The sequence below is a fragment of the Amblyomma maculatum genome, chromosome 2 (assembly GCF_055883805.1).
Source record: "Amblyomma maculatum isolate TAMU_Amacu chromosome 2, ASM5588380v1, whole genome shotgun sequence".
NCBI classification, from domain to species: domain Eukaryota; kingdom Metazoa; phylum Arthropoda; class Arachnida; order Ixodida; family Ixodidae; genus Amblyomma; species Amblyomma maculatum.
The window spans coordinates 186535275-186557617 of NC_139345.1; the positions used below are offsets into that span (position 1 = coordinate 186535275).

The 22343-nt window shown below is 46.4% G+C and overlaps 1 protein-coding gene across 1 annotated transcript in view; it reads right to left on the minus strand.

Moving 5' to 3' along the window:
* LOC146200614 (ATP-binding cassette sub-family C member 4-like) overlaps positions 1-18846 on the minus strand; it is a 93834-nt gene extending 74988 nt beyond the window's left edge. Inside the window, exon 1 of the mRNA XM_084595575.1 lies at positions 18365-18846. Coding sequence (XP_084451701.1) covers positions 18365-18441 — 77 coding nt within the window. The 5' untranslated portion in view covers positions 18442-18846. The remainder of the gene's footprint in view (positions 1-18364) is intronic.
* Positions 18847-22343: the final 3497 nt, after the last annotated feature.

The window sequence follows — 22343 nt, forward strand, 5'->3', positions numbered from 1 at the left end:
CCAGTCATCGAAAGGAAGCTCGAAGCACGCGTGCGTAGTTGACGCACCTCAACACCCGCGAATGGCAGTTACACAGCCCCATATGCCAATTCCGATTCACTCCACTCCTCCTTCAGCATTTCTTCTTTCCCGTTTCACATTCGCGCCTTCCATTTTCCTCTTCGTGCCTTCGATGTTGTTCAGAGGTTGAAAAAAAAAATGAAGGAATGTGCAATGGAACGCGCTGCTTCTTTCTTCACGATTTGCAATGCCTCAAAACAACTCCATTCCGCAAAACAGCTTTAAAGAACGGCGAAGAAATTCGCAAATTAGTCAAGTTAGCCCAGTTCTCAACGACTGATCGAGCCTCCTGATACGCGTTCCAAAGCGCTTTTTAAGTAATTACCATTTATTTCCCGCAATGCCGGTGTTACATATTGAAAGAACTGTCATCAATGAGCAATAACTGCTGTGTTCCACAGTCCACATTTCCACATTCCACAATTTCCACATTCGGCACTTACCCAGCAGCAGAAGACGCGTTTATTGCTGCGATTTTCTGATTTTCAATTCAAAGTTGAACAGGTTTTTTTTTTTTCTCCGCCGCTGCGTTTCAAATTGTTTCCCCATCAACGCAGACGGGTAAAATCATGCAATCCAAGATGTAACCCCGCGATTCCTAATGCACAGCGAGCGTGCGCTCTAACAGCAGCCAAAAAACGAAGAGATCACTGCAGTCAATTGCATTGGAGAAATGCGAACGCATGGGCCACTGCAGTGAAGATATATAAGTGCCTCATTTGTGCGACAAAGTGCCTCATTATTTTTCTATCTTTGTACCTCTTTGTCTCTCTCTGTATCTCTTCATTTATTGAAGTCATCTTGGTCATCTGTTTAAGTGGCATTGAAACTTTTTTTTGCAAGAAATCGTCTCACTGTATTGCGATATCTGTAATTAACATGTCCATGGTTACTCATAAACACGTCAGTAGTTATCTCTAAAAACGGTTTTCAAGACAACTGTGCATTCCCTAGGCGCGCTTTGCTTCAAACGTCGAAGTGTGATGCCATTCTGTTCTTTCTCTCCCTGCATTGTATGTATTTTGCAAATAATTTTCGTTTTCCGACAAAAAGCGTCGTGGCTGTGTGGCAGTGTCCAGGTATCGTACGCCGGTTGCATGGGGTCGCTTCCCATGTAGACGCCATTTTTCGTTTCTTATTTTTATTCTATAATCAGTTCGTGACCCTCACTGCATGGCGTCGCAAATAGCACCATTTGCGGCGAACACATCTTGTGGACAAACTGCTGATGACGGGTTTCGCGTGTGACGAGCCATATAATAATTTCGCATTAAAAACAAAGCCACCTCGGACCAGAGCTGTCGCTTCGTTTGCACCGGCCATAACAGATCCGGTTCCTAAGTTCTACAACAAAACTTCACACTTCAGTGACCTCGGCCCCCATATAATAATGTGCGATGCTTTTTAAACCTCTGGTGATTCCGCTAGAAGGATATCAAAAATGTCCGAACGACCGACGAGGCGACAGTGTCGGCTGCAGGCGAAGCTGCGAGTGTGATCGCTAACATCACCGAGTCACCGTCACGACTGACGAATAAATGCTGCTATTTACGGGTGTGTTTAAATAATAGCAAGCGGTGAACCATGCACTGGGGTAGCAAATAAACAAAGAAGAGCACGGGGCCTCTTTTGCGCCATTTCTTCGCTTTCGTGCGCTTTCTGTTTCCTAACAGCAGCTAACCAGCTGCTTGTCCGTCGTTCAACGCTTCTTTGGGTGCGTATATCTTGAGGTGCTAGCTCGACAGTTGTCCGCGTCGCTGCTCTGCAGGGCGCATGCGCAGTTTAACTACACGTTATGCCACAAACTTATGCGCCGGATAGCTCTGTGCGTTTGTATTGAGACGACGGCAGAACAGCGATCCATGAGAAATTAAAACATGCTGACATACTTCGCCAAACTCCAATACTTATTATGGATGTGGGACATCGGTCACACTATCTAACAGCCAACCATACGATTGGACATTCTTAGGCCGCAATTTTGCACGGCGATGAAATTTCGACGCTTAACATATATCTAAAGACCTGCGGTTACTGTACACAAGTAAACGTCAAACGCTGCTTTCAAGCGGTCGGCGTGGCGCAATGGCCAAGAAATTCTCACAGAGAACCTATGGGCCGGGAATCAAACGTTACTTTTTGAAGATTTCTTTGTTTAGTTTTTTATTACCTTATTAGCATCCTTCTCATTTTTCCTTATTTTTTTCCAGCCTTCCATTTCTATCCAAGCACTCAGGACCAGTGAGTAATGCAGAGCCAGCCAGTACGACAGCTCCGTCCGGCTTCGTGCAGGTTTATCGTGCCTAATAAATTGACTTACTTAATTAGCATAACTTTCATATCAAATTTCATAATACGGAAGCGCTTGTAAAGGCATCACCTTCGTGCAAGGAAAACTTGGACGTACTCCCCTTCTCCGTGCTTTTAACTCGAGGCACGCCAAGTAAGAAACCACACAGGCATGCAAAGTGCGCAGCTGTGAGTGCGAAGAACCGAAACGCGCCAGAACTTCCCGCCTAGGGCTCTGCCAAGCACATGTGCTCTTTCCTTTCTAACAATTAGGCTCTCCTCCTGCCGTTTCTTCGCCAAATAATACTGCGCATCCAGTTTCTAAACAAGGTTTGCTTAACAATTCAGACATTTAAACATAATGCACATTAGACAGCATCAGGGACCTCTTGCCTGTCACATGTCTTGCGAGAATGGATTGTGACGGCGATAACTGTTTTTCCGTCCTCGCTCTCCTCTGCCTAATGAAAGCTTCACTTCAGTAAGAGTGCTGTTTTTAAGAGTTGGAGCTGGCATCCTATAGATACAAGCAAGCTTTATTTTCCTCTTTAAAGTCCTTTTTACATGCGTTGACCTAGACACTAGAGGTAACAGATTCATCTCGTGAGAGGAGACGAAGCACTTTCACCCACACTCTCTGTATCGCCTTCCCTTCTACACTTCTTTCCCTCCTCGTCGCTTTTTGACTGTTCTACCATCACCGCGGTTTAGCTGAAGAATAGGCGCTTAAAAGCTGCTCTTTATAAAGCGGTTTCTTTATTCAAATCTAGTCCCTTTCGGAGCGCAACTGGCCAGCCCGTTCCTGGCGTGAGCGGCGTCACCATCGCTGTCGGCTTGACCGGTGGGCGCTACAGGGTGGAACAGGAGGCTATTCTGTAACTGCTCACCAGTTACGACTGTGATAGATTCATCCAGTCTACCACAGTTGCACACGATTCTTTTCGGATAAGAAAATTTTGCCCACCCTCCGGCGACATTCCATGGTCCTACGGAACATTGTCTTCTCGGACAGTTTCGCGAACGGTAGCGTAGGGATCATAAAGAGCCCGTTAATACAATCGCGATCCACCTCAAAATGAAGCCGAAGAGTCTACTGAAATTTTGTTGCAAGTTCAGAAAAATGACAGGTAAAGAAGCCGAAATACTCGTAAGAGGATATCAAAGCAAGTGGGTAATAATTAACTGCAGTCGGACGGTGTCCGACAAAGTGACGTTGCTACTACGCCTCGATGAAAACACGGACTGCCCGGAGTCAATCTGAGGGACGCATGCGCAAGCTACAAAAGTGTTCGGAATCGATCGACGGAAGCGACACATGAAAAGCTTGGATCAGCAGCAGCATCCCGGCCACGGCGGTCGCTTTTCGATGGAGGCGGAAAGCTGGACACCCTTGTGGTGTGCGATGTCACTGCACGTCAAAGAACCCCGGGTAGTCGAAATTACTCCAAAGCCTTCCACTGCGGCGTCAGTCAAAGTTTGATCGCTTTGGAACGGTATGAACGTATATATAAACCCAAGCAAACCATTCATTTAGAAGCAGAGGCATCAACACCATCGATCACGATGAATCACAGCAATGCACTTCACATGGAGTAAGCGTGATCAAACTTAGCAACAACGCACGTCGTTTAATTACTTATACCGGCCGAGGTGCACAACTATCGCCTTCAAGCTGCTCTGCTCAGCAGTAGTGCAGAATTCGTGGCGTTCATTCGGCCTCGATACACTTCCTAGTCTCTTGCAATCGACGATCGCTCTGGTGGCCTCAGCAGATGTGTTTCCATACAGGTTATTCGACAGGGTATACCCTAACTAGGGACCAGCATAAGCAAATCAGAACGACACACGCAAGATTATGTTGGTTCCACATTCTTACACCGTCTTCGACAGGGGCGTATACGAACACAATCCTAAGTCGGGCATCCCATGTGTCGCCAAGCCCTCGCTCGGGTTACACCCGACTGAAAGAATATACCACGTTGAAAGTCTTGCGGACTAAAGAGGGTATCCCACGCGTTCGGCTTGTTGTTTTCGCAGTTCGCGTTCTTTTTGATTGATTTTCTTCTTTTCTCTTGGCTTTCTGTGCCTGCGCATGCTGGTTAGAGCATTATAAGCACATTTCTTCGCGGATAAAGCTTCAGTTGATAGCGTGTCGTATGCCTGTTTCTTTCCTTGTCTTGATAATCTCCCTTCTGTTAATTATGCAAAAGGCAGACATGTAGTGCCCGCTATCCTGAGTGGCCACCCCACCTTCCGTATTGATGCAAACAGCTTGTGAAATTGAGTGTGTGTAGGTACCCCACGAATTGGGTACATACCAACACAGAGAAAAGTTACGTATATGAGTCAAGGATTCGTTTCGCCATTGAACAAGCACAAGTCGACCTAGTGCGGCTAAAAGCCATATGTGGCCGTTTTGGACGAGGACTCCTTGCCCAACCATTTCTCCCCAGACAATCATCAGGCCGGGGAAATTTGTACCATTGAGAAACCGGTGGGTATCTAGCAGCACCAGGGATCGACCCGGATGCTATACCACGAGACACATTTTAATGACTGCGTCTATGGCATGGACCCTATCTGCGCAGCGGAACTGTGCAGTTTTGTGCGCATGGGGAAGGAATCTAGAACGCCGTTTTTCCGAGACCTGGCTTCTAAGTGCAAGGTTTACGAGGAACGACCCGGTACTGCCGCGTTGTTTTGCCATTTTAGTGCTTACGGCATACGTGCCGATTATAAAAAAAAAATCAAAACTTCATGCACGGTGCTACGGCCTTTGCGGTCGTTGTCCTTCCCGGAACGGCACTTTAGTCAAAGTCATATCGCACACAAGACGCGGTTACGACCTTGCACAAATATAAATGTGTCCCTTTGTGTGGCTCCGAGGTTTCCACTAGAACGGATTGGCTAGCCGGGAATTTTTCCTCGCGCTGGCGGCCACACGCTTCGGTTTTGCGCCAAGGCGGACGTCCATTATATCAGCGGCGGTACAAGAACCCCCCAGGACGTCAAAGAGCTTATCTTTTTCATAGCACCTCATTTGAGATAAAGGCTGCAACTACAAACAGAGGCCATCACAGCTCCCACGCAGGCGGGTTACAGTGGCAAGATAACCTGAAAGCCAGGGTACTACCAGCGTGGAATCACCGGTCAGTTATACGCATGCGAGATTTTGCGCAGCAGACGGCCACGCCCGACAATAAAGATAACCCTCCATTTACGAGTAGGCCTTATTTGCGGTTCTTTTAGATAACCCGGTCCTCTGCATCAACAGCTTCCCGCCGACAGAGGTGAGTAGTGGTCTCTAAGCGGTCCACGATCAGCGCGGTCCGGAGCTGACAGTGGACAGGAGGGCGTTGTTACAGCGTGTGCGCAATGGTCGTGCAATGGGTATGACGAGATGGCATGGTCGCGTTGCCATTCTGCTATGACGCTTATACCACGAGCTACATAATTACTCTGTCCAGCGGATGGGCCCTTAGTATTCGGCCGCTTTAAACCGTCGGAAGGGAAGGGACGAAATACGTGCGTGCCACATAGGTCTGCAACGTTGCAACGACTTTGCTGTCTGCATACATTTTTTTTTTTCGAAGAACTCCAGCTGCGACAGCTCCGCAATTAAGTCCCGCTTTCCACTTCGAGGAGCGAGTAAGGTGCTTTCCTTGAGCACAATGAATATTACTGCAACCAAAGAAATTGCAAAGAAGGGGATCGTAAAGGAAAAAGAAACGAGCACAAGGAATGACCGAGCTGTAACCGCTGAAATGAGCGCGCGGAGGTATGAACCTTAATTATCAGGGATATGAGCCCTCACATGCGCTATGACTTTGGTGACGCGACGACCTGATCATATTGTGTCAGATAATGATCCAAGTAAGAGAACACTGTTTGAACATTACAATATTCAGTTCAGCTGACTTGGCTAAAGCAAATATCATTATCTCCTTGAAAGAAAAGTGCAGATGCATCGTAAGCCGGTTCATATGTTTATTATGGCAGAGTTTAGGGCTTGGTAAGGCAGTAACATAAAATGTGACGGAGTATTTTTGATTTAACAATACTGCGGGTCGCTTGACTCTAAGCAGCACAGAGTTCAAACCGCACTATAAGCATCATGGTGGTTTGGTTTGTAGTGTTTAACGTCCAAAAGTGGCTCAGGCTATGAGAGACGCCATAGTGAAGGTGTTCGGAAATTTCGACCACCTGGGGTTCTTTCGCTTGCACTGACATCGCACAGCACGCGGGAGCATTGCTTTTTGCTCTCGTCGAAAAGCGGCCTCCGCGACCGGGATTCGATCCCGCATCATTGGGCACAGCAGTCGAGCGCCGTAACCATTGCGCCACCCCGGTGGGTGAAGTATTGATTAAAGTGGCATACTCTTTGGATCAATTTACCATTATCAAAACGTTAGCTTGTACTTGAGGTCCAAACGTTAGTGAAATTATGATAGTTCATTTGGATCTGGTTGTATATGAGGTATCGGTACCTTAATCGGTATTAATTACATCTTGATTTAAGTGCCAAGTTCGATATACCTGATCCTTTCTGCTGGGCTTTCAGTTCTCTACATTTCTTGCGGATGAACACAGCCGCAGCTCCATGTACACTTTCTAGCCTAAGGTCGTAACATGACTCAGACATACATGGAAGAATACAGGGAAGAAGAGGTGGAAGAATAGGAAATAATTTGCGTGCGCTGAAGAAAAAATGAGATGGTGCTGCTTGGAGATAAAACCAGGACCTATGGACCCCGAGGGACACGTTTGCCGTAAGCTGCCCATGCACGTGTCTGCGATTCTGTACTTACGTCATGATATAACGTTATAGTTTACAAGAGTGTGCGAGTCCGCAAGCGAAGCCGCTGATAGGAGCTGTTAATGCTGCGGCGTCATACCCGTAAGGGCAGAGTTTGTGCCCTCCAGTTATTTACGCGATAGCGTGCACAGAGCTCGCTCAGTCGAAAAGCCGCCGCCACTGTAGATGGCGGTAGGGAAAAATCCTTGTTGGTCGACAAGGGGATGGCGTCGCTACAACTGACCTCGCAAGGAACTTTCGAACACCCCACCTTCACATAATGATGACCAATTAGGGGAAGGTCCAAATGAAGATAAATTTGGCGAGGAGGTTGCTTCGATGGTGGGAGTACAGAAATGCATTTAAATCCATAAAACGAATTTTTATTCCTAGGTGTTCGTACGCAGGTTCCTGTGCACGCCAGGAAGACAGGCAAAGCAAAGGGCCCGATTGTTATTTGGCACCAAGAGCGTCATTAGGGCCGCTAGTGGAATACGTTTTCATTCGTATGACTAACAAACGCGTGTTTCGAATATGCACTGATGTTACAATAAAGATATCATTAAGAACTAATAATGCAAGGCAAAATTGGCCATATCAAAAGATGGTGTTGTAAACGCGAACATCTTTTCTGTTTTTCTGAATGCTCGCGCAATATAAGAAAAGATGTGCCTCGTTTGGCCATATAAGTTTGTAGGGACTGGTATCGCTCCTGAAACTATAAGAAAATGAAGAGCTAAACATGGCTTCGCATGCACCCATTGTCCTTGCCAGTATATCGCCTATTGCCAGACAGCCACCAGCCCCCTCGCTGATGCCAGCAGAAAGTGACCTCGCAGATAACAAAAAAAAGGAATACAAGATACACTTTGAGGGAAGTAGTCAGTGAGCCGCTTCTGCGGAGATTTCGGGTGGTAAAGTTGGCTAAACGGGGGACGTGACCACTGTCCCGCGAAACAGTCTACAACTGACAAGATTATGTGTCAACGCAAGTAACACTGCCGCTTCTGTTATCCGCTGCCGGGAAATTATAATTATTGTGTAATTTGCTCTCTATGTCACAACTCCGCACCCCCATACGGGCATGGTTAAATCGGAAGTCAAGTTGACGACAGAGGTAAAATTTCTTTATCCTATAAAAAATAATTCTCAAGAGTATTGCACTAACCCGTACGTCTGTTTCCATAAACAAAGCAAAGTTTAATATCCTAACAGGCTACGCTCTTGCTTACCAACTGCATTTTATCTGTAGTAAGAACACCTGAATAAGCTCTCCGTGAGAACAGCCCAGAACGTAAAAGCAAGGAGGTTTACAGGACCTCTGTCTGGTTGTATGCACTATACCGTGGGGAGGAAATGAAAGAAGTAAAATATTGAAAGCAGAAATAGCAGGACTCGGGATTTGGCTATGTACAAGACGGTGGAAATTATTGCAATAACTGACACGCGAAGCCCTCAGCTTCAGCTTACCATAGAGCCATTCCACTGGCTTCTTTCGCCATCTAAATGCATACCATGTCCCAAATAACCATTATTTTTCGAAAACGCTCCAACGACAAGCTCGCTCACTCTTCATACGTCAGCGGGACACAATTCTCCCATTGCCTACAAGTACAGCCCAGGCACAGCTACGTTAACAAAATATTTGCATGTTGAATACTATCAACTTTCAGATAAACATTTCAAGAGTATTTTACTGCTCGCAGTTTTTCCACTGGTGTTCTCAGTGTTTTAACAAGAGCGGGTATCAAACCCGATGAGGGCTATTCGGGGAAAGCTGGAGGTTAGAGAATTTGGAATCTTTTTCAACTTTACGCCTTTATTAATCAGTCATCGGAAAGCAGCATTTCTTCTAGATATAATTCTCGATTACAATGTAATTTTTTTCATACCCCCAAAGCGTATAATAGAATCTAATTCTAGGTGTTTTAAGAAGTAATTGGTAGCAATGTTTAACCCGCGTTCTACAAAGCCAGTGCTCAGAACGGCTTAGGAATGTTTCTATTCACTATGTCGAGCCATTCTGAATGCTGCCGTTTCATCAGTTGTGTGCACGTGGGACATGCTGCACCCTACAATGCGTAGATGACCCACCCAGCGGGCCAGTTACAGGGCGTCGAAGCGGAGAACAAAGAGAGCGGGCCATGCGGAACGACCTTGTCAGAAGATTTTTAGCCTCTTACGAAAAACTGATGTGTGAGGAACGGCTCTAGCTTCATCTTGACCACCTGGATTCTTTGCAGGGCTTTTAAATCTCTACGCACGGAAGAAATAGCAACTGCATTCACAACCTAGGCTGCCCTGAACCACTCGTGAGGGTTATCTGCAACTGCACCTACACACAAAGTGGAGCTGACGCCGCACTCATATTCTTTCTGGGCTGAAAGAATTCGGCCGCGCCGTTTGGACCGAGGCATAATCAAAGGCGCTCGAGCACACCACGGTATATCTGCAGGTTTAACTTACTTAGACAGTCGAAATTTCTTCATAGCTCCCCAATATGGCATTTTATTCTCTCTTATTTTCCCTCTCCCCCTCCCCCTTCTCCCTTTTTTACTACCTCCCGGATGCTACCGAAGCGTCCAGCGAGCAGTGACAGTTCTTGTGCATTTTGCATTCCTCAAAAGCAGAATTTTTGTATGCGTTGTAGCACAAGTTCGCCGAAAACTCCATTGTCGTGACAACGACATTTTTTGATTGGTGATTAAGGTACATGATTAACGTACATGATTAAGATACATGATGAGATGTCATTCAGCAACCGCTGCTAAGTGTGTCTAGGAAAGAAAAACTCTCTTGTCGGAAAGAAACGAGTGATGAAGCTGGAATCGCACTATTCTCATTTGCGTTGGAAGATTGGAGTATAACCAGTGAGGAGATTCTGTACAGTATAATAGAGGTATTTTGCCACCGCCTCATACCTAGGTAAGAGGTATAAGTATGAGATCGGGCACAAACCAGAAGCAGCACTTAGAGTTAGGACCACTAATTAGGGCTACTGATGAGCACTACCTAGGTAGCACTACTTCGCACTACCACTCACTCCTATACTTCTCAGTCCTCGCTAATAACGTTAATAAACAGCCCTACGTTAGTTAAAATGATAACATGACAACAACGGCGAGGCTACCAAGTCAACTCTCAACTTAAGCATCCCATTCATTCATTCATTCATTCATTCATTCATTCATTCATTCATTCATTCATTCATTCATTCATTCATTCATTCATTCGACATAATAGGAGTGTGCTGAAACAGGAATGCCAGAAACATGATATTTGAGCGCAGGAATGGAAGTAAAGATGAACTATTTTTTTCCTTCTGTCCCTAGTTGATGAAACACAAGCCTCCGTCCATGGCAACAATGCTCAGGTTCTACTGGCGACAAGCAACCCTTATGTTAAACACTAAGCCCGTTACCTTCTTTTTAGAAGTGCTGGTGATCTAGGCTGCTCGGTAGATTTCTTACGAGAGCTACGCTGGAAAGCTTAAATAGGCTTACACATAAGTAGAGAAGACAACACGAACGATTAGGGGCAGCCTCACAACTGGTGTTTTCTGTCCTTGCATTGCAAGAAAAAAATAATATTAATATTAATAATAATAATGACGCTTGACCCTGGCCTCCTGATGAGAAAAATAAAAAATCATGAAGTATGCACTCTGCTAACAGAAAAAAAAAACTAAAAATAAACGGAGAAAATAAAAAGCAAGAAATGAAATGATTCCTCATGTGCACAGGTGTCACCCTTTCGGGTATATGCGATTATGCGATAAGATTTACACAGCAAGTTTCAAGCCATGTACTCGGCCTTACTTTCCGGTCGCGTCGTACTTCAGTAGAATAAACTATGTCAGTGGCGTCCAAAATGTGAGATGCAAGAATAAGCGCATCTTTTAATTCTTTCAGCAGCATCATAGACCGTCCTCACGTGACCCGGAAGCTGGAATCAGTTCCATTAGGTCTGCCGCAACATCGGCAGTCCGAACCTCCACTGCACTTACGCTCAACAGCATTTAAAACTTAATATACACGCGTTAAGTTGAACAAAGACCATGATTGATTCGTCACTGCGCTGAGTACTCAAAATTCCTGCGCCCAACGACGCTGGCACCCGTTTGCCGCTTGTTTTCAGTTGTATTATCGCTCTCTTCTTGTTCGTTTCCTCCAGTTGCCGCCAAGCAAGCGGTAACGACAAAGATTAAAGCACCACATTGCGTAAACGGGCCACGGAATTTCTCGGTCCATTGTCACAGGCTTGGTGTAACGATCTTGTTAGAACCCCCCGACCGGATCGGCATGACGAAAGAGGGCACCCTCTTCCGCACGCGACTCAGTCGGCGGATGTCTTCCAAGAATATAGGCGTCAGGCGCCATAGGTCGCTTTTCCTTCCTACGCCGACCGGATAGATAAAGTAAATGTAAGGTCATAAGTTCGGTTGGCTCGCTCGGCTCAATCCATCGCGAAGGCAAACATGTTAATTTTTGGTATTTTCTACGTACGCAGTTACCGATGTCTTGATTACTGGTACTTCCGGAAGTCACGAATAAAAGATGCACCCTTAAAAAATGAAAGACACTCCTTTCCCTATTTTAATATTTGCACGAAAGGCGAAGTATATCTCCCTGCTCTCCTCTCTTCTTATCTTTCTTGACGCTATTTGGAAAACGCAAAACATAACGCAAGGGTTCTTCTCGTTTTCGGGTGCTTTCAGAGCAGAGCAGATATAGATCAAGAAAGCAATTAGTGAATCAGTGACAATGTTTGTCGTTACCCAGCTAGAGTGATAGGCTTCTGTGTGCTTAGACGATTGGTAACGAGTAGTTACGGTAAATTGCTTCCTACAGGAATTGGTTATGCCGAGGGTTGCAGCATATCCACAGCTAGAGCAATGATATTCGGTGCTGAAAAATGACTGACTCATTGCAGTCAGTCATTGCCAGAGACATCACAATTGCCATCGACGCGCAGTTTGGTATTCTGGCGATCCATCGTCACCCCCCATGCAAAATTTTCATTCCCTACCTCAGTTATAAGCTAGTTCGTACCATAAAGCGGAAAATGCAATGAAAAATGCCAATGAAACACTACTTGTTGATTTAAGTTACCGTTTTTTCCTTTTTCTTCTTTTCTTGGCTTAAGCCCCAAAAATATGAGCGGCGGCATTTAAAACAAAAAGGTGCACTAATAAAGAATACATAGTACAAACCTTCGGTTGCATGCTTGAACGTTTGGAATGATCCCGTGTAATCAACAGTGCAACAAAACTGCAAAAAAAAATGCGAACATCCCCTTATCACGAAACTATGTGCGTATGGAAATTAGTAGGAGTACCCGCGTTAAACCAACAAAATTTCGGGACGTGACTAAGAGAACAACTTTAAGTCAGGATAGGCTGTCTGCTTCACGGCTATCCACTTCACGTTCTTTCTTTTGAGAGTGTAAAAGAATAAAATATTGCCCTGCCCTTAATGTCAACGCATTACAAGATAGAGAGTAGCTGTCATTTCTTATGTTCATAAAATCACACATAATTTGAAAACATTTTGAAAGACAGTGGGTGTGGACGTTGTTTTTCCGGCTCCATAAGAGTGAGCAAGTTTGTGCATGCGTGCAAGGGACACTGAAAAATCAGTCCCCGAATACTTGAGAAAGCATGAACGCATAGGTAGATATATAGAAAGTTTCAGAAACTTATTGCGTATTCAGTCCCTCTACAATGTAAAGTGTTTGCATTGGCCACATGAAACACTTCCTAAACAGCATGGTCAGGCAGCGCAGCAGTAATGTTTAAAATGCGGATTCCCAAAACCATATCATCCAATGCCACGACTGCCAGGTCATTGCGCAGTTCAAAACTTCCCGAGTTCTAGCAAGAAACAAAGACAAGCTTAAGCTTAAAGGGACACTAAAGACACCCAAATATGCATTCAAAATTTAATACACGGGATTTGGTGACACTGTCGCCGCATACTCGGCAGCAAAACATCGAATTATTGCTGAGATATTGCGATAAGAAGTTGAGGTTTTTTTTTGTTCCAGCCGGTCGAATTCAAACTCTTTTCTCCTACTACGTAGTAGGGTAGGATGACACGCACTATGACGCAAAAGGAGACTCCGTGATTGCTGGCGCGCGGGGACCGCAGAATACTTCGCAGGTGCGTGCCGAGTCATGATCTTCATTCGATACGCACTTAGGGTAGCCGGCTCCGAGCTCGTATTTCAGGCCCCGCAGGCCGAAACCAAACTATACGAGCACGCACGAAGTGCCTGAGCCGGAACATAACAGAAACTGAAGTGGACGCCTGTAGAGCCGTGTTAGCTTATGTTAGCTATCAAGGGACTTTATGTTAGCTGAGAGACTGCCGGCATCTACCGACGAGTGAACGAAATGAGTATAGCGTTACGGACTTGGTCTCAAGCAGAGCACGGCCGTTCGACATTTGTCTTGTGGCATCTGTGTTGCTACCCGCTGGCCGTGTGTACCTGGCGTACTGAACCGGCTAGAACGTCTCTGTCGCGACGCTAAGGGCGTAACAGTATTTTTATATTTGCCTTGCAACATTTACCTTTTCTTTTCGCCGTCGTTTACGTGTGATACAAGCATGTTATCATATTCGAGACAAAACCTACGACCGCATTCAAACGGTGAACGTAATTCGCAATTGCCAGCCTCCGGGATCCCTTGCGCGTCACATGCTTTGTAGATGCGGGCCTCGGCCGTTTCGGCTGTAGCGGCGATACCTGTATTCCTGTTCTTCCTCTTTACTACCCTATAACAGCTCTGCTTCCAGTAAGAGTGGCGTTTTTGCAACCAGAAACTGGCATTCTGCCGACGCAAGCACACTTCAGTTTTCTCTTTACTGCCCCTTTAAGACAAGCTGTATTGAGAAACAAATCAGGCAACAAAGATCAAGAAGCCGGGTATTAGCTATTTAAATGAGCTGCCAATATATTTATCGGGAAAAGAACTTCGTTTCCTGAACTGTATGGCCTAGCCGTTGTCCTGCGGGGTTCTTTGCGCACGAGCGTGCTCGGTGCGGTGGTTTTCATCATTTTCGGTCCTCCACCTGTATTTGTATGCGCAGCACGTCAAATAAATGCCAGATGTTAGTTCAGAGCTGTGTTTTGTCTTTTTCCCTCTTTTTTTTTTTTACTTTCTTAGGCTGCGTACCAGGGCGTTGCCTTACGTCAGTCATCCAGCCAGTGATGCTTCAGCTCCGTGTTTTCCACAAGCGAATATACGTGCTCGTATGGAAGGTAGCAGCTATGCATAAGCAGAGAAGCTACGATATTGAGGATGTAAAGACCCACCTGGGAATCCTTTAGGTCCTAACAAATAAATAAATAAATAAATAAATAAATAAATAAATAAATAAATAAATAAATAAATAAATAAATAAATAAATAATGCATGAATTCACTCTATAAAATTTTCAGCCCGTGTCCCTCTTTCTTAGTGATATTTCCATGTTATGTGGCACATAAGTTCAACTTTAAGAGCATGACTCGGCATTATAATGGTCCCCCTCGCGGACCCTCGTTCGTCTATATGCACGTTGTAACTCGGTTGATCATGAATAAATCATTTTAGTTAGTACCTCTGTTATATCCCACATACATTGATTGGCGTAGAACCTGAGCTACCACATTATTTGGAACGCCACGGACATCGATATGAAGTCGCGCCTATACAAGGAGTTCGAACACGCATGCGTTGCATGTGAATGCTTCAATCGGGATGCAAAGATCCGAGGTTCAATTTCCGTTTAACCCTCAAATCTCAAAAGAACTCCCTGAATCCGGCCATATGACGTCACACAACCCAACAAGCAATCAGCGCTCGGCTTGTCACTTCCCAACTGCAACTTACCAGGGGCGTGCCAGAGATTCCTCGTTCACAGTGCCGGTCGACACCAGACTTTCTGGAGAACGGGGCTACCGTTGAAGCGGCAAGGGACGCACTAAAGCCAATACGTGTCTCATTTAAGGAATAAACGAGTCCAAGCTCTTCGCGGAATCAACACACGTGCGGCTGGGCTTTGCTCTATGTCATGCCTGAGATCTGGCAAGAATCACTGCACTTAAATACGCAAAGATGATCGGCTAGCTTTATGCACAAGAAGCTGTAGCACGCGAGTTTATAAAGGAAGCTCGGCAAAACACCATCCAAATTTTGTCGTGAAGTCGAATGTATACTTCGTTCGGGCGGCGTTGATATTTGGCCGGCAAAAACAAAACACTCACTTGCCTGCAAGAAAGTTCACTGAAGGATTTCCCTACCCGTAGGTTCATGCGCATTACGTCTGTGATAGCCGTTCGGAAGTAAACGATCGTGTTGCTTAACCCCCGAGAAATAAAGACAGTTCTCACGAATCGAATCTTGCTTAAAGAATAGCCGCCGATCATGACAGTGCTTATTCATTTCTCACCGTTTCCAAGCGCCTAAAATATGTGTGTTGAGCAAAAGCACTTTCGTTTTAATTAGGACGCGGCAATATGTTGTTGTAGACCGAGTTTTATTTCCTGTCACATTCGTTCTTGGCAGCTTATGAACATAGGTTAAAGCCTAAAGTTATAAGCCAAGAATAATAACAAAGGAGATGTGATTCATCATAAAAACCAATTCCACGTGAAGTCGAGATTTAAGTCTGCTTAAGGTAAATATAGGACGTAACTTTCCTTATGGATCAGTAAAAACAACCGTACTTTTCTAGACGCCATTACATCATGTTACTTGACGTAATGATCTGATCACAGACTAAATGAAAAACATTATCCATTAACGTAATGTAGGATCAGGTTAAATGCAAAACATTATCCATAACCGACTTTAATCGACACATTTTAGGTATTTCATTACTTGGCCAAAGAGGTTACTGTCACAGCTGCGTCTAGGAAGGACAACATTAGCTATTTCTCGATTTTCAAGAACGCAACAAGTGATAGCATTAGTGAGGGCGCTATTGCATTCGCCAGCCGTCTTATTTCCATGCGGGACATTTTCTCGCAAAAGCTAGTATTGCTTAACTTGAATTCTAAACTTCCCACGACCCACAAATACGGAAGAAAGCAGCGAGACAACACGATGGGCCACCAGGCTTCGTACTTGCGAACTCCAGCATGTCAACTATGACGTGCGCGGGTTAGAAGAAGAGGCCTGGGCCGATGCGAACAAGTTGCTTTGAGATCTCAGTGAATGCCCAGCTGGTCATGTAACATTTATCTGCCGAAGCGCGGCCACGAGTCCACTTTGGCCTCAGCCAGCGACTACCGTAACGAGAGCTGCCGCCGCAGATAGACGGCGAAGTGGTTACTGACCTTAGTGCATGTGAAACCCATTCCCCTTAGAACAGTGCTTACTAATTAATAATAGCAAATAACGTGGGAAGCGTATAGTCGCAATAGTTACCGAAAATTGGACCGCGCAACAATAAGCGCAGGCGCCTTCTCCAGTTCCTTACGGAAAATAATTTACATGGGTTTTTTATAATATGCCTTATGGCAAGCTTGCGTGATAAAGAAACAAAAACAAAAATGCACACGCCCAAGTTACAGGACTACCCATAGTGCTCTTGAACATTTTTCAGTTGCACTGCATTGTGAGCAGAGTCGGGCAAATGTATTTTTAAAACTTGCTGATATAAGCATACTTGTGCCGCGCTAGTACGAGTTGCAGAGTACTTTCTTCCTCAGCCCCGTTCTGCACAGAGGCGGGAAGAGCATTGTACCGCCACTGACCGCCTCTTGTATTTTCTTCTCAATCACAAGACACATGACAGCGCATTCTATGTAATTATTACCACGCAGCAGATAAACATTGCCACGGGGCACAGGCGATGAACGCAGAGGTTTTGCAGCAGCATACTCAGTGCTCGAAAGGCGATGACCAGGCCCCAATACAACTACATACGGTCATCGCAGTACAGAAATGCACAGGACTAATTTTATACAGTACGTGGAAAGTTTCAAACTGCCCTAGACCTCGTCAGGTCTATGCATGTGTTGCGTTGTTATCTGTGCATGGCTACTATGCAGTCCTGAGCTCTTACCGCAGAGTAGCGGGGATAACTTTCTCTCTGGTGCCTCGACCCTGATGGATATTCATCATGTGATACCGTATCAACAATCATTCAGTGTATCCGCGTTACCCAAACGAGCGATGCGGACTGCGTCACAATCACTCCAGAATTTGGTATAAATCACAAGCGAAAGCAGATCAGAACTAGTGCCCCGAAACAGACTTTTCCCTTCTTCTTCTTATGGCTATTCGTTAAAGAGGAAAGCTACATTCAGATGACATCTCCCTCCTCAGCGACTCAGTGGTAAGGGCGCTCGACAGCAGGTTCCCAGGACCGGGATCGTCGGGAAACAAACCAAACTTTGATCATAAAATTAATCTCGAAGTGGCATTCCTCGTCGGAGACTTCCCCATTATTCCTGCTGGTTTCGGAGGATCGGGGCAGGCAGCTCTAGGTTAGCGCATCGTAAAGAGTAGAGAGTGCTCACGTTCAAGCTCCGATAGCTCAGCTACACGAAATAACGGAACAGGTGGGAACAACCTTGGTGTCCGTCGAAGATTGTCACGGCAACACAAGTGTCTCTAATTACATCCCTGAGGAATTGAAAAGTTTTCAAGGCAACATAAGAGAATAAAAAACCGGAATATCGGCCGTTACGTCCGTTACGTCCGTTAAACACCGCGCCCCCGTCTCTGCTATCGCCAGGAGCCAGCCACGTGCGAAGTAGAGGGGAACAGCAGCGGACGCCGCCGCGAGCGGCTCGGAACGGAACCGCGGTGAGAGGAGCGGTGCGTTCGCTTTTCTATGTTTTCGCTCGCAACCCCGAAGGCTGCGGTGCGACTATAATGCAGAGAGGGTAGAGGGTGGCTGAAGAGGAGGAGTGTAGCTGACAGATGGGCCACACGTATGGCAGCCGGGGAGAAACCCGCTGTCTGGGGGTCGCAGACGGGGAAGAAAGCAGCCACGTGCAAAAGGAGGCAACCGGCGCGCTTGTCGGCAGCGGTCAGGTCGGAAAAGGAACTGCGGAAGCGGCTGGTCCTAAGTCTGACGCGAACGATGTGAAGACGAGACGAACAAAACAGAAGCACAGGGTGACTGGAAGGGATGTTATATTTAGTTAAAAAAAAAGAAGGCGGGGGGGGGGGGGGGGGGGAGAGAAGTCTGTTCCGCACTCAGAAACAGCAGAAATACCAACCTGAAGAGCAGCTTGGAGACACAGTTGGCCGTCTCCACCGGGTTGGCCGGCTGCCGAATCTCGAGCTCGCGATCCATGGCCTCAGCAGGCCCCGCTGGCGGCGCCGAGAGGAACCGCCGTTGTTGTGCTGCCGTGAGAACGGACCGTCGCTCTGCGAACCCAAACCTCGGCCGACAGACGACTCCGCTCTTCCTCCTCGCTCAGTCACGGCCCTGAGGGAAACGCTCGCAGCGGGACTCAACTGCGGCGGAGAGAACGCCGAATCCGCGGCCGCGTCGTGGCTTGGCAACACGAGTGACGGTGGTCGCCGGTAGACGACACAAAGATCTCGGCACGGCGGGGTAGAGACGGCACAATCCAAGCAGCGGAGTCTCGGAGCCGAGTTCAGGATGAAGGCCTCGTGCGACCACACGATGTGAGGCTCGCGCGCTGAAAAGACACAGCGCCGGACGACTCCTTGGCTCCTCGACGCTGACGAAGGCAGCGAAGTGCGGTGGCGCACGGATTGCACCAATTATGATAGACACGCCTGACGCCGTGACCCTCCGGATTGCCTCCGGAGGCGCATAAACTGTTGGGAAATCTTTACGGGGACGTTAAGCTTCTTTTCTTTTGGCGTTATCGCGGTTTGTGCGCCCCTCGACTCCCTACAGGACGCCGTCGCCCCTTTATGACTGACCGTCGTCACGCCGACAGAGGTTAACGCCGGTACTTAGCTGGACCCGACGCAGGAATGCTCTTGCACGGACACTTTTTGCACCTCGCGGTTCCTGGAAGAAGCTCCCTTTCGCCAGCAGTGCGACTAGCTTTGTCTTTAGTTTTATTCCATATTCCAAGCTGTAAGGTGGACTGAGGAGGAATGGGGCGCTGTCCGTTGCTTGAGAAAGACAGCAAAAATGAACTTTATTCATGAAGCGGCTGTCCCCCTTTCCAGCCAACTTGCTGGTCACGACATGCAGCCGCCACCGCTGCAGTCTCTTTTCCCTGTTGATGTCAATAATAGCCTGTCATCTGTAGGCTAGTCCCAGACGTGCGATTTGCGAAACTTGTGTGGGCTCTGCAATGAACCCTTGTGTGCTCCATAACACTTCGATAACATTCAGATATACGTTGTATAACCTGATCAGATTTATTGCCCGTTTTGTTCTCCGAAATCACCGCAGAGGTATTTCCAAGGTCAGATGGACCACGAAAAAGTCGCTAACTGCGTTACTTTTGAAATCTGGACTGCATGAAAAAGAACAATTAGGGGACATATACAGACGCAGACGCTACGCTAGTGCAACTGAGGGAGTTATTGCACATATATCGCTAGGTATATCAACTCTGCGGTATGAAAGGAAACGAAAATAAAACGAAGCAAATTACACAGTAATCTACGCAAGGTCATCACCATGACGCACTTTAGGCCCCGATACACACATTTTTTTTTGTTGATGACATAAAGGGGTGCTCACACACGCCTCATCTGCTGTTTTTCGATGGCTTTCACGTTTCAGTTGCATTAGCTAGTGAGATATGTGCAATAAATATCTCAGTCGTGGTAGCACTGTGTTGGTGTACGCCTCTTACTCCGTCCTTGTCCCTCTTCGTGCGCTTCAGATTTCAAAACCAACTCGCCTATCGCTCGATTCAACAGAACTTCGCTCATTGCATTCAAGTGACTTAATGAGATTGCGACTTATGCGCATCGCAAAAGCAGCGAAAGAATTTCACGAGTCTTAATTATTTATCGCGACCACGATTGCAGCATATCTTTCATTTCTTTCGCTCAATGATGTTATGATGCTGGTAAGGAGAGGAGGGTAGGCGCGTATGTATTTCTTATAATTGAGACATTTGTGTCGAACGCTGTCGCATTGTGCGAGTGATATGCTGATGTCCCTGATTCACTGAGGTTACATCCACTTCCACCGCCTACGTCACGCGTTGAGGAAACACCCGTTTCCTTAGCGCGCTGTTCCGTATTTTTTTCTCTCTTTTTTATTGTTGGTTGAATATGGAACCCCTTATCGCAGCAGCGCTAGAACAGACACCGCAGCATGTTGTGAAAGGACGTGACAGCTGCGTGACTGTTGACTCAAGCCCTTTCTGAGCGAACAGAACTTCCAGGGGACCCCAGTGATGCTGCATCGCCTTTAATATGGCGTTGCCGCACTGGAGTGTGCCTTGCGTGTGTGAAACCATATGGCGCCGCTTCAAGTTAAGTGGAGCGTTGACGATGGGGCACTGACTGCACTTACAGCCGCCAGAGGAGAAAGCGAAAGGGGGGGGGGGGGGGAATTGGGCGAAGTACCAATGCCAGCGAAGAATTTAGTTGCGCACGATAGGCGGTATTCTACTGCCTTTTCAGGGCGCTCTATTTCTGAGTAGCGAAAGATTGTGCGCTCCTTGTTAGAGCTTCATTTTTTCGCGACACTGTTCGCATGCCTGTCTTCCAGCTCATGGCAGCAATTTTATGAAAAGTCGACCTCGCATGATTAAAATACTAGGGCCGAATTTCTAGAGCTTTTATTTTGCGTCTCGTTGTTCGCGTGGATGCATTATGTCAGCTTAACGAAAGCTGCGACCGGCTGTTCACAATAGTCACAAGGAAGCGTGTCCTGCTGGCCACTGTTCGCCCCATGAAGGCAATAAGCTGCATTTGCTAGTGAACCAAGTGTCCAGTCTCTTCCAACGGACACTTCAAAAACTGCAGCTTTGTGACTTAGCCACACTGACCAAAGCCAGAGAGCCAAATAGATCCTAAATCAAAGAAAAGAGAGAAATAGAAATATAGAAAGTGGCAGGCAGCTTAACTAGGCGATGCCCAGTAGGCTACACTACTCCTAGGGAGGGAAACAAAGGGAGGAAAAGTAAAGAAAGAGAACCACGGAAAGAAGTCTGTAACTTGTCCAGCTATCTGCGAAAATAAGCGTGGCCCCTGCCCTTGCCTTTTGCGTGCTCCCCTGCAATGTTGCAAGAGTTTAACTATGATTAAGTCTGGATACAGCCTGGACTACTTGGATGTGATATGTCACGGCTGTATTCAAAAGACCTACAAAAGGAGGTAAAGGCAATTTTACAACAAAATTTAACATTAGAGAAGTGAGGTGCCACAGCCAGCTCCACAATGATGATTTGAGGTGTATATCACAAGATTCGGGCGTTCGGTGTAGTGTGACACAAGGAGGCCACCCTCTTTCTGTGCCCGTTACCCAATGAGCACAGACAGTTCAGTAATACATTCAACGCGGCGCAACATTACCGCTCGGAACCACACCTGCGAAAGCGCTTTAGGATTGGGGAACGGATGACGGGAATAAAGGAAGAAATGTCGACAAACATCGATAATGCCTGGCCTGCGTTGTTCCTGAACAAGAAAAATGTCCTTTTGTATGGTAAAAAAAAAAAAGAAATGTCATGACTCAATGCGATGTCTAATATTTATAACTACCCGAAGTTAGTCACTGGCGAAGCACGGTGAGCAGTGAAGGTGCTTTGTAATATGTCCGTTGTTCGTCGAAGTAAAACGAAAAAAAAAGAAAAAAGATATGACCTCTTTAGCAAAAGCCAAAATTATCCTAGGGGGCACTTTGGACCACTTAAGTGCGGTGAGGCGAAAGCCTTTGATTTAAACTCCTCTTATTCTTGCTTTATGTAAGACTGATGACACAACGACATTTGCGTTTGGTTCAATTAAGTTATCTGTGATTATACTTTGTGATTCGTCATTTTTATCTATTTTTGTCGACGGAGAAGTGTGATAAATACTGCTTATTTTCTTCTTGTAAACCAGTTTGAAACTCCACTTATTCCCGCTTTACTCGTCTGCTTCTGTATGCTTTGTGGTGCTGGATTCGACGAAGGGCCAATTGAAAGGCACCGCAAGGACGCCTGGGGCCGTAACCAGCGGAGGTTCCTTTCGGGAACCGTTGTCTTTCAAGATGACGCCAATTTGACGTCAGCAAGGCAGCGGGCACCACCTCACGGCGAGGAC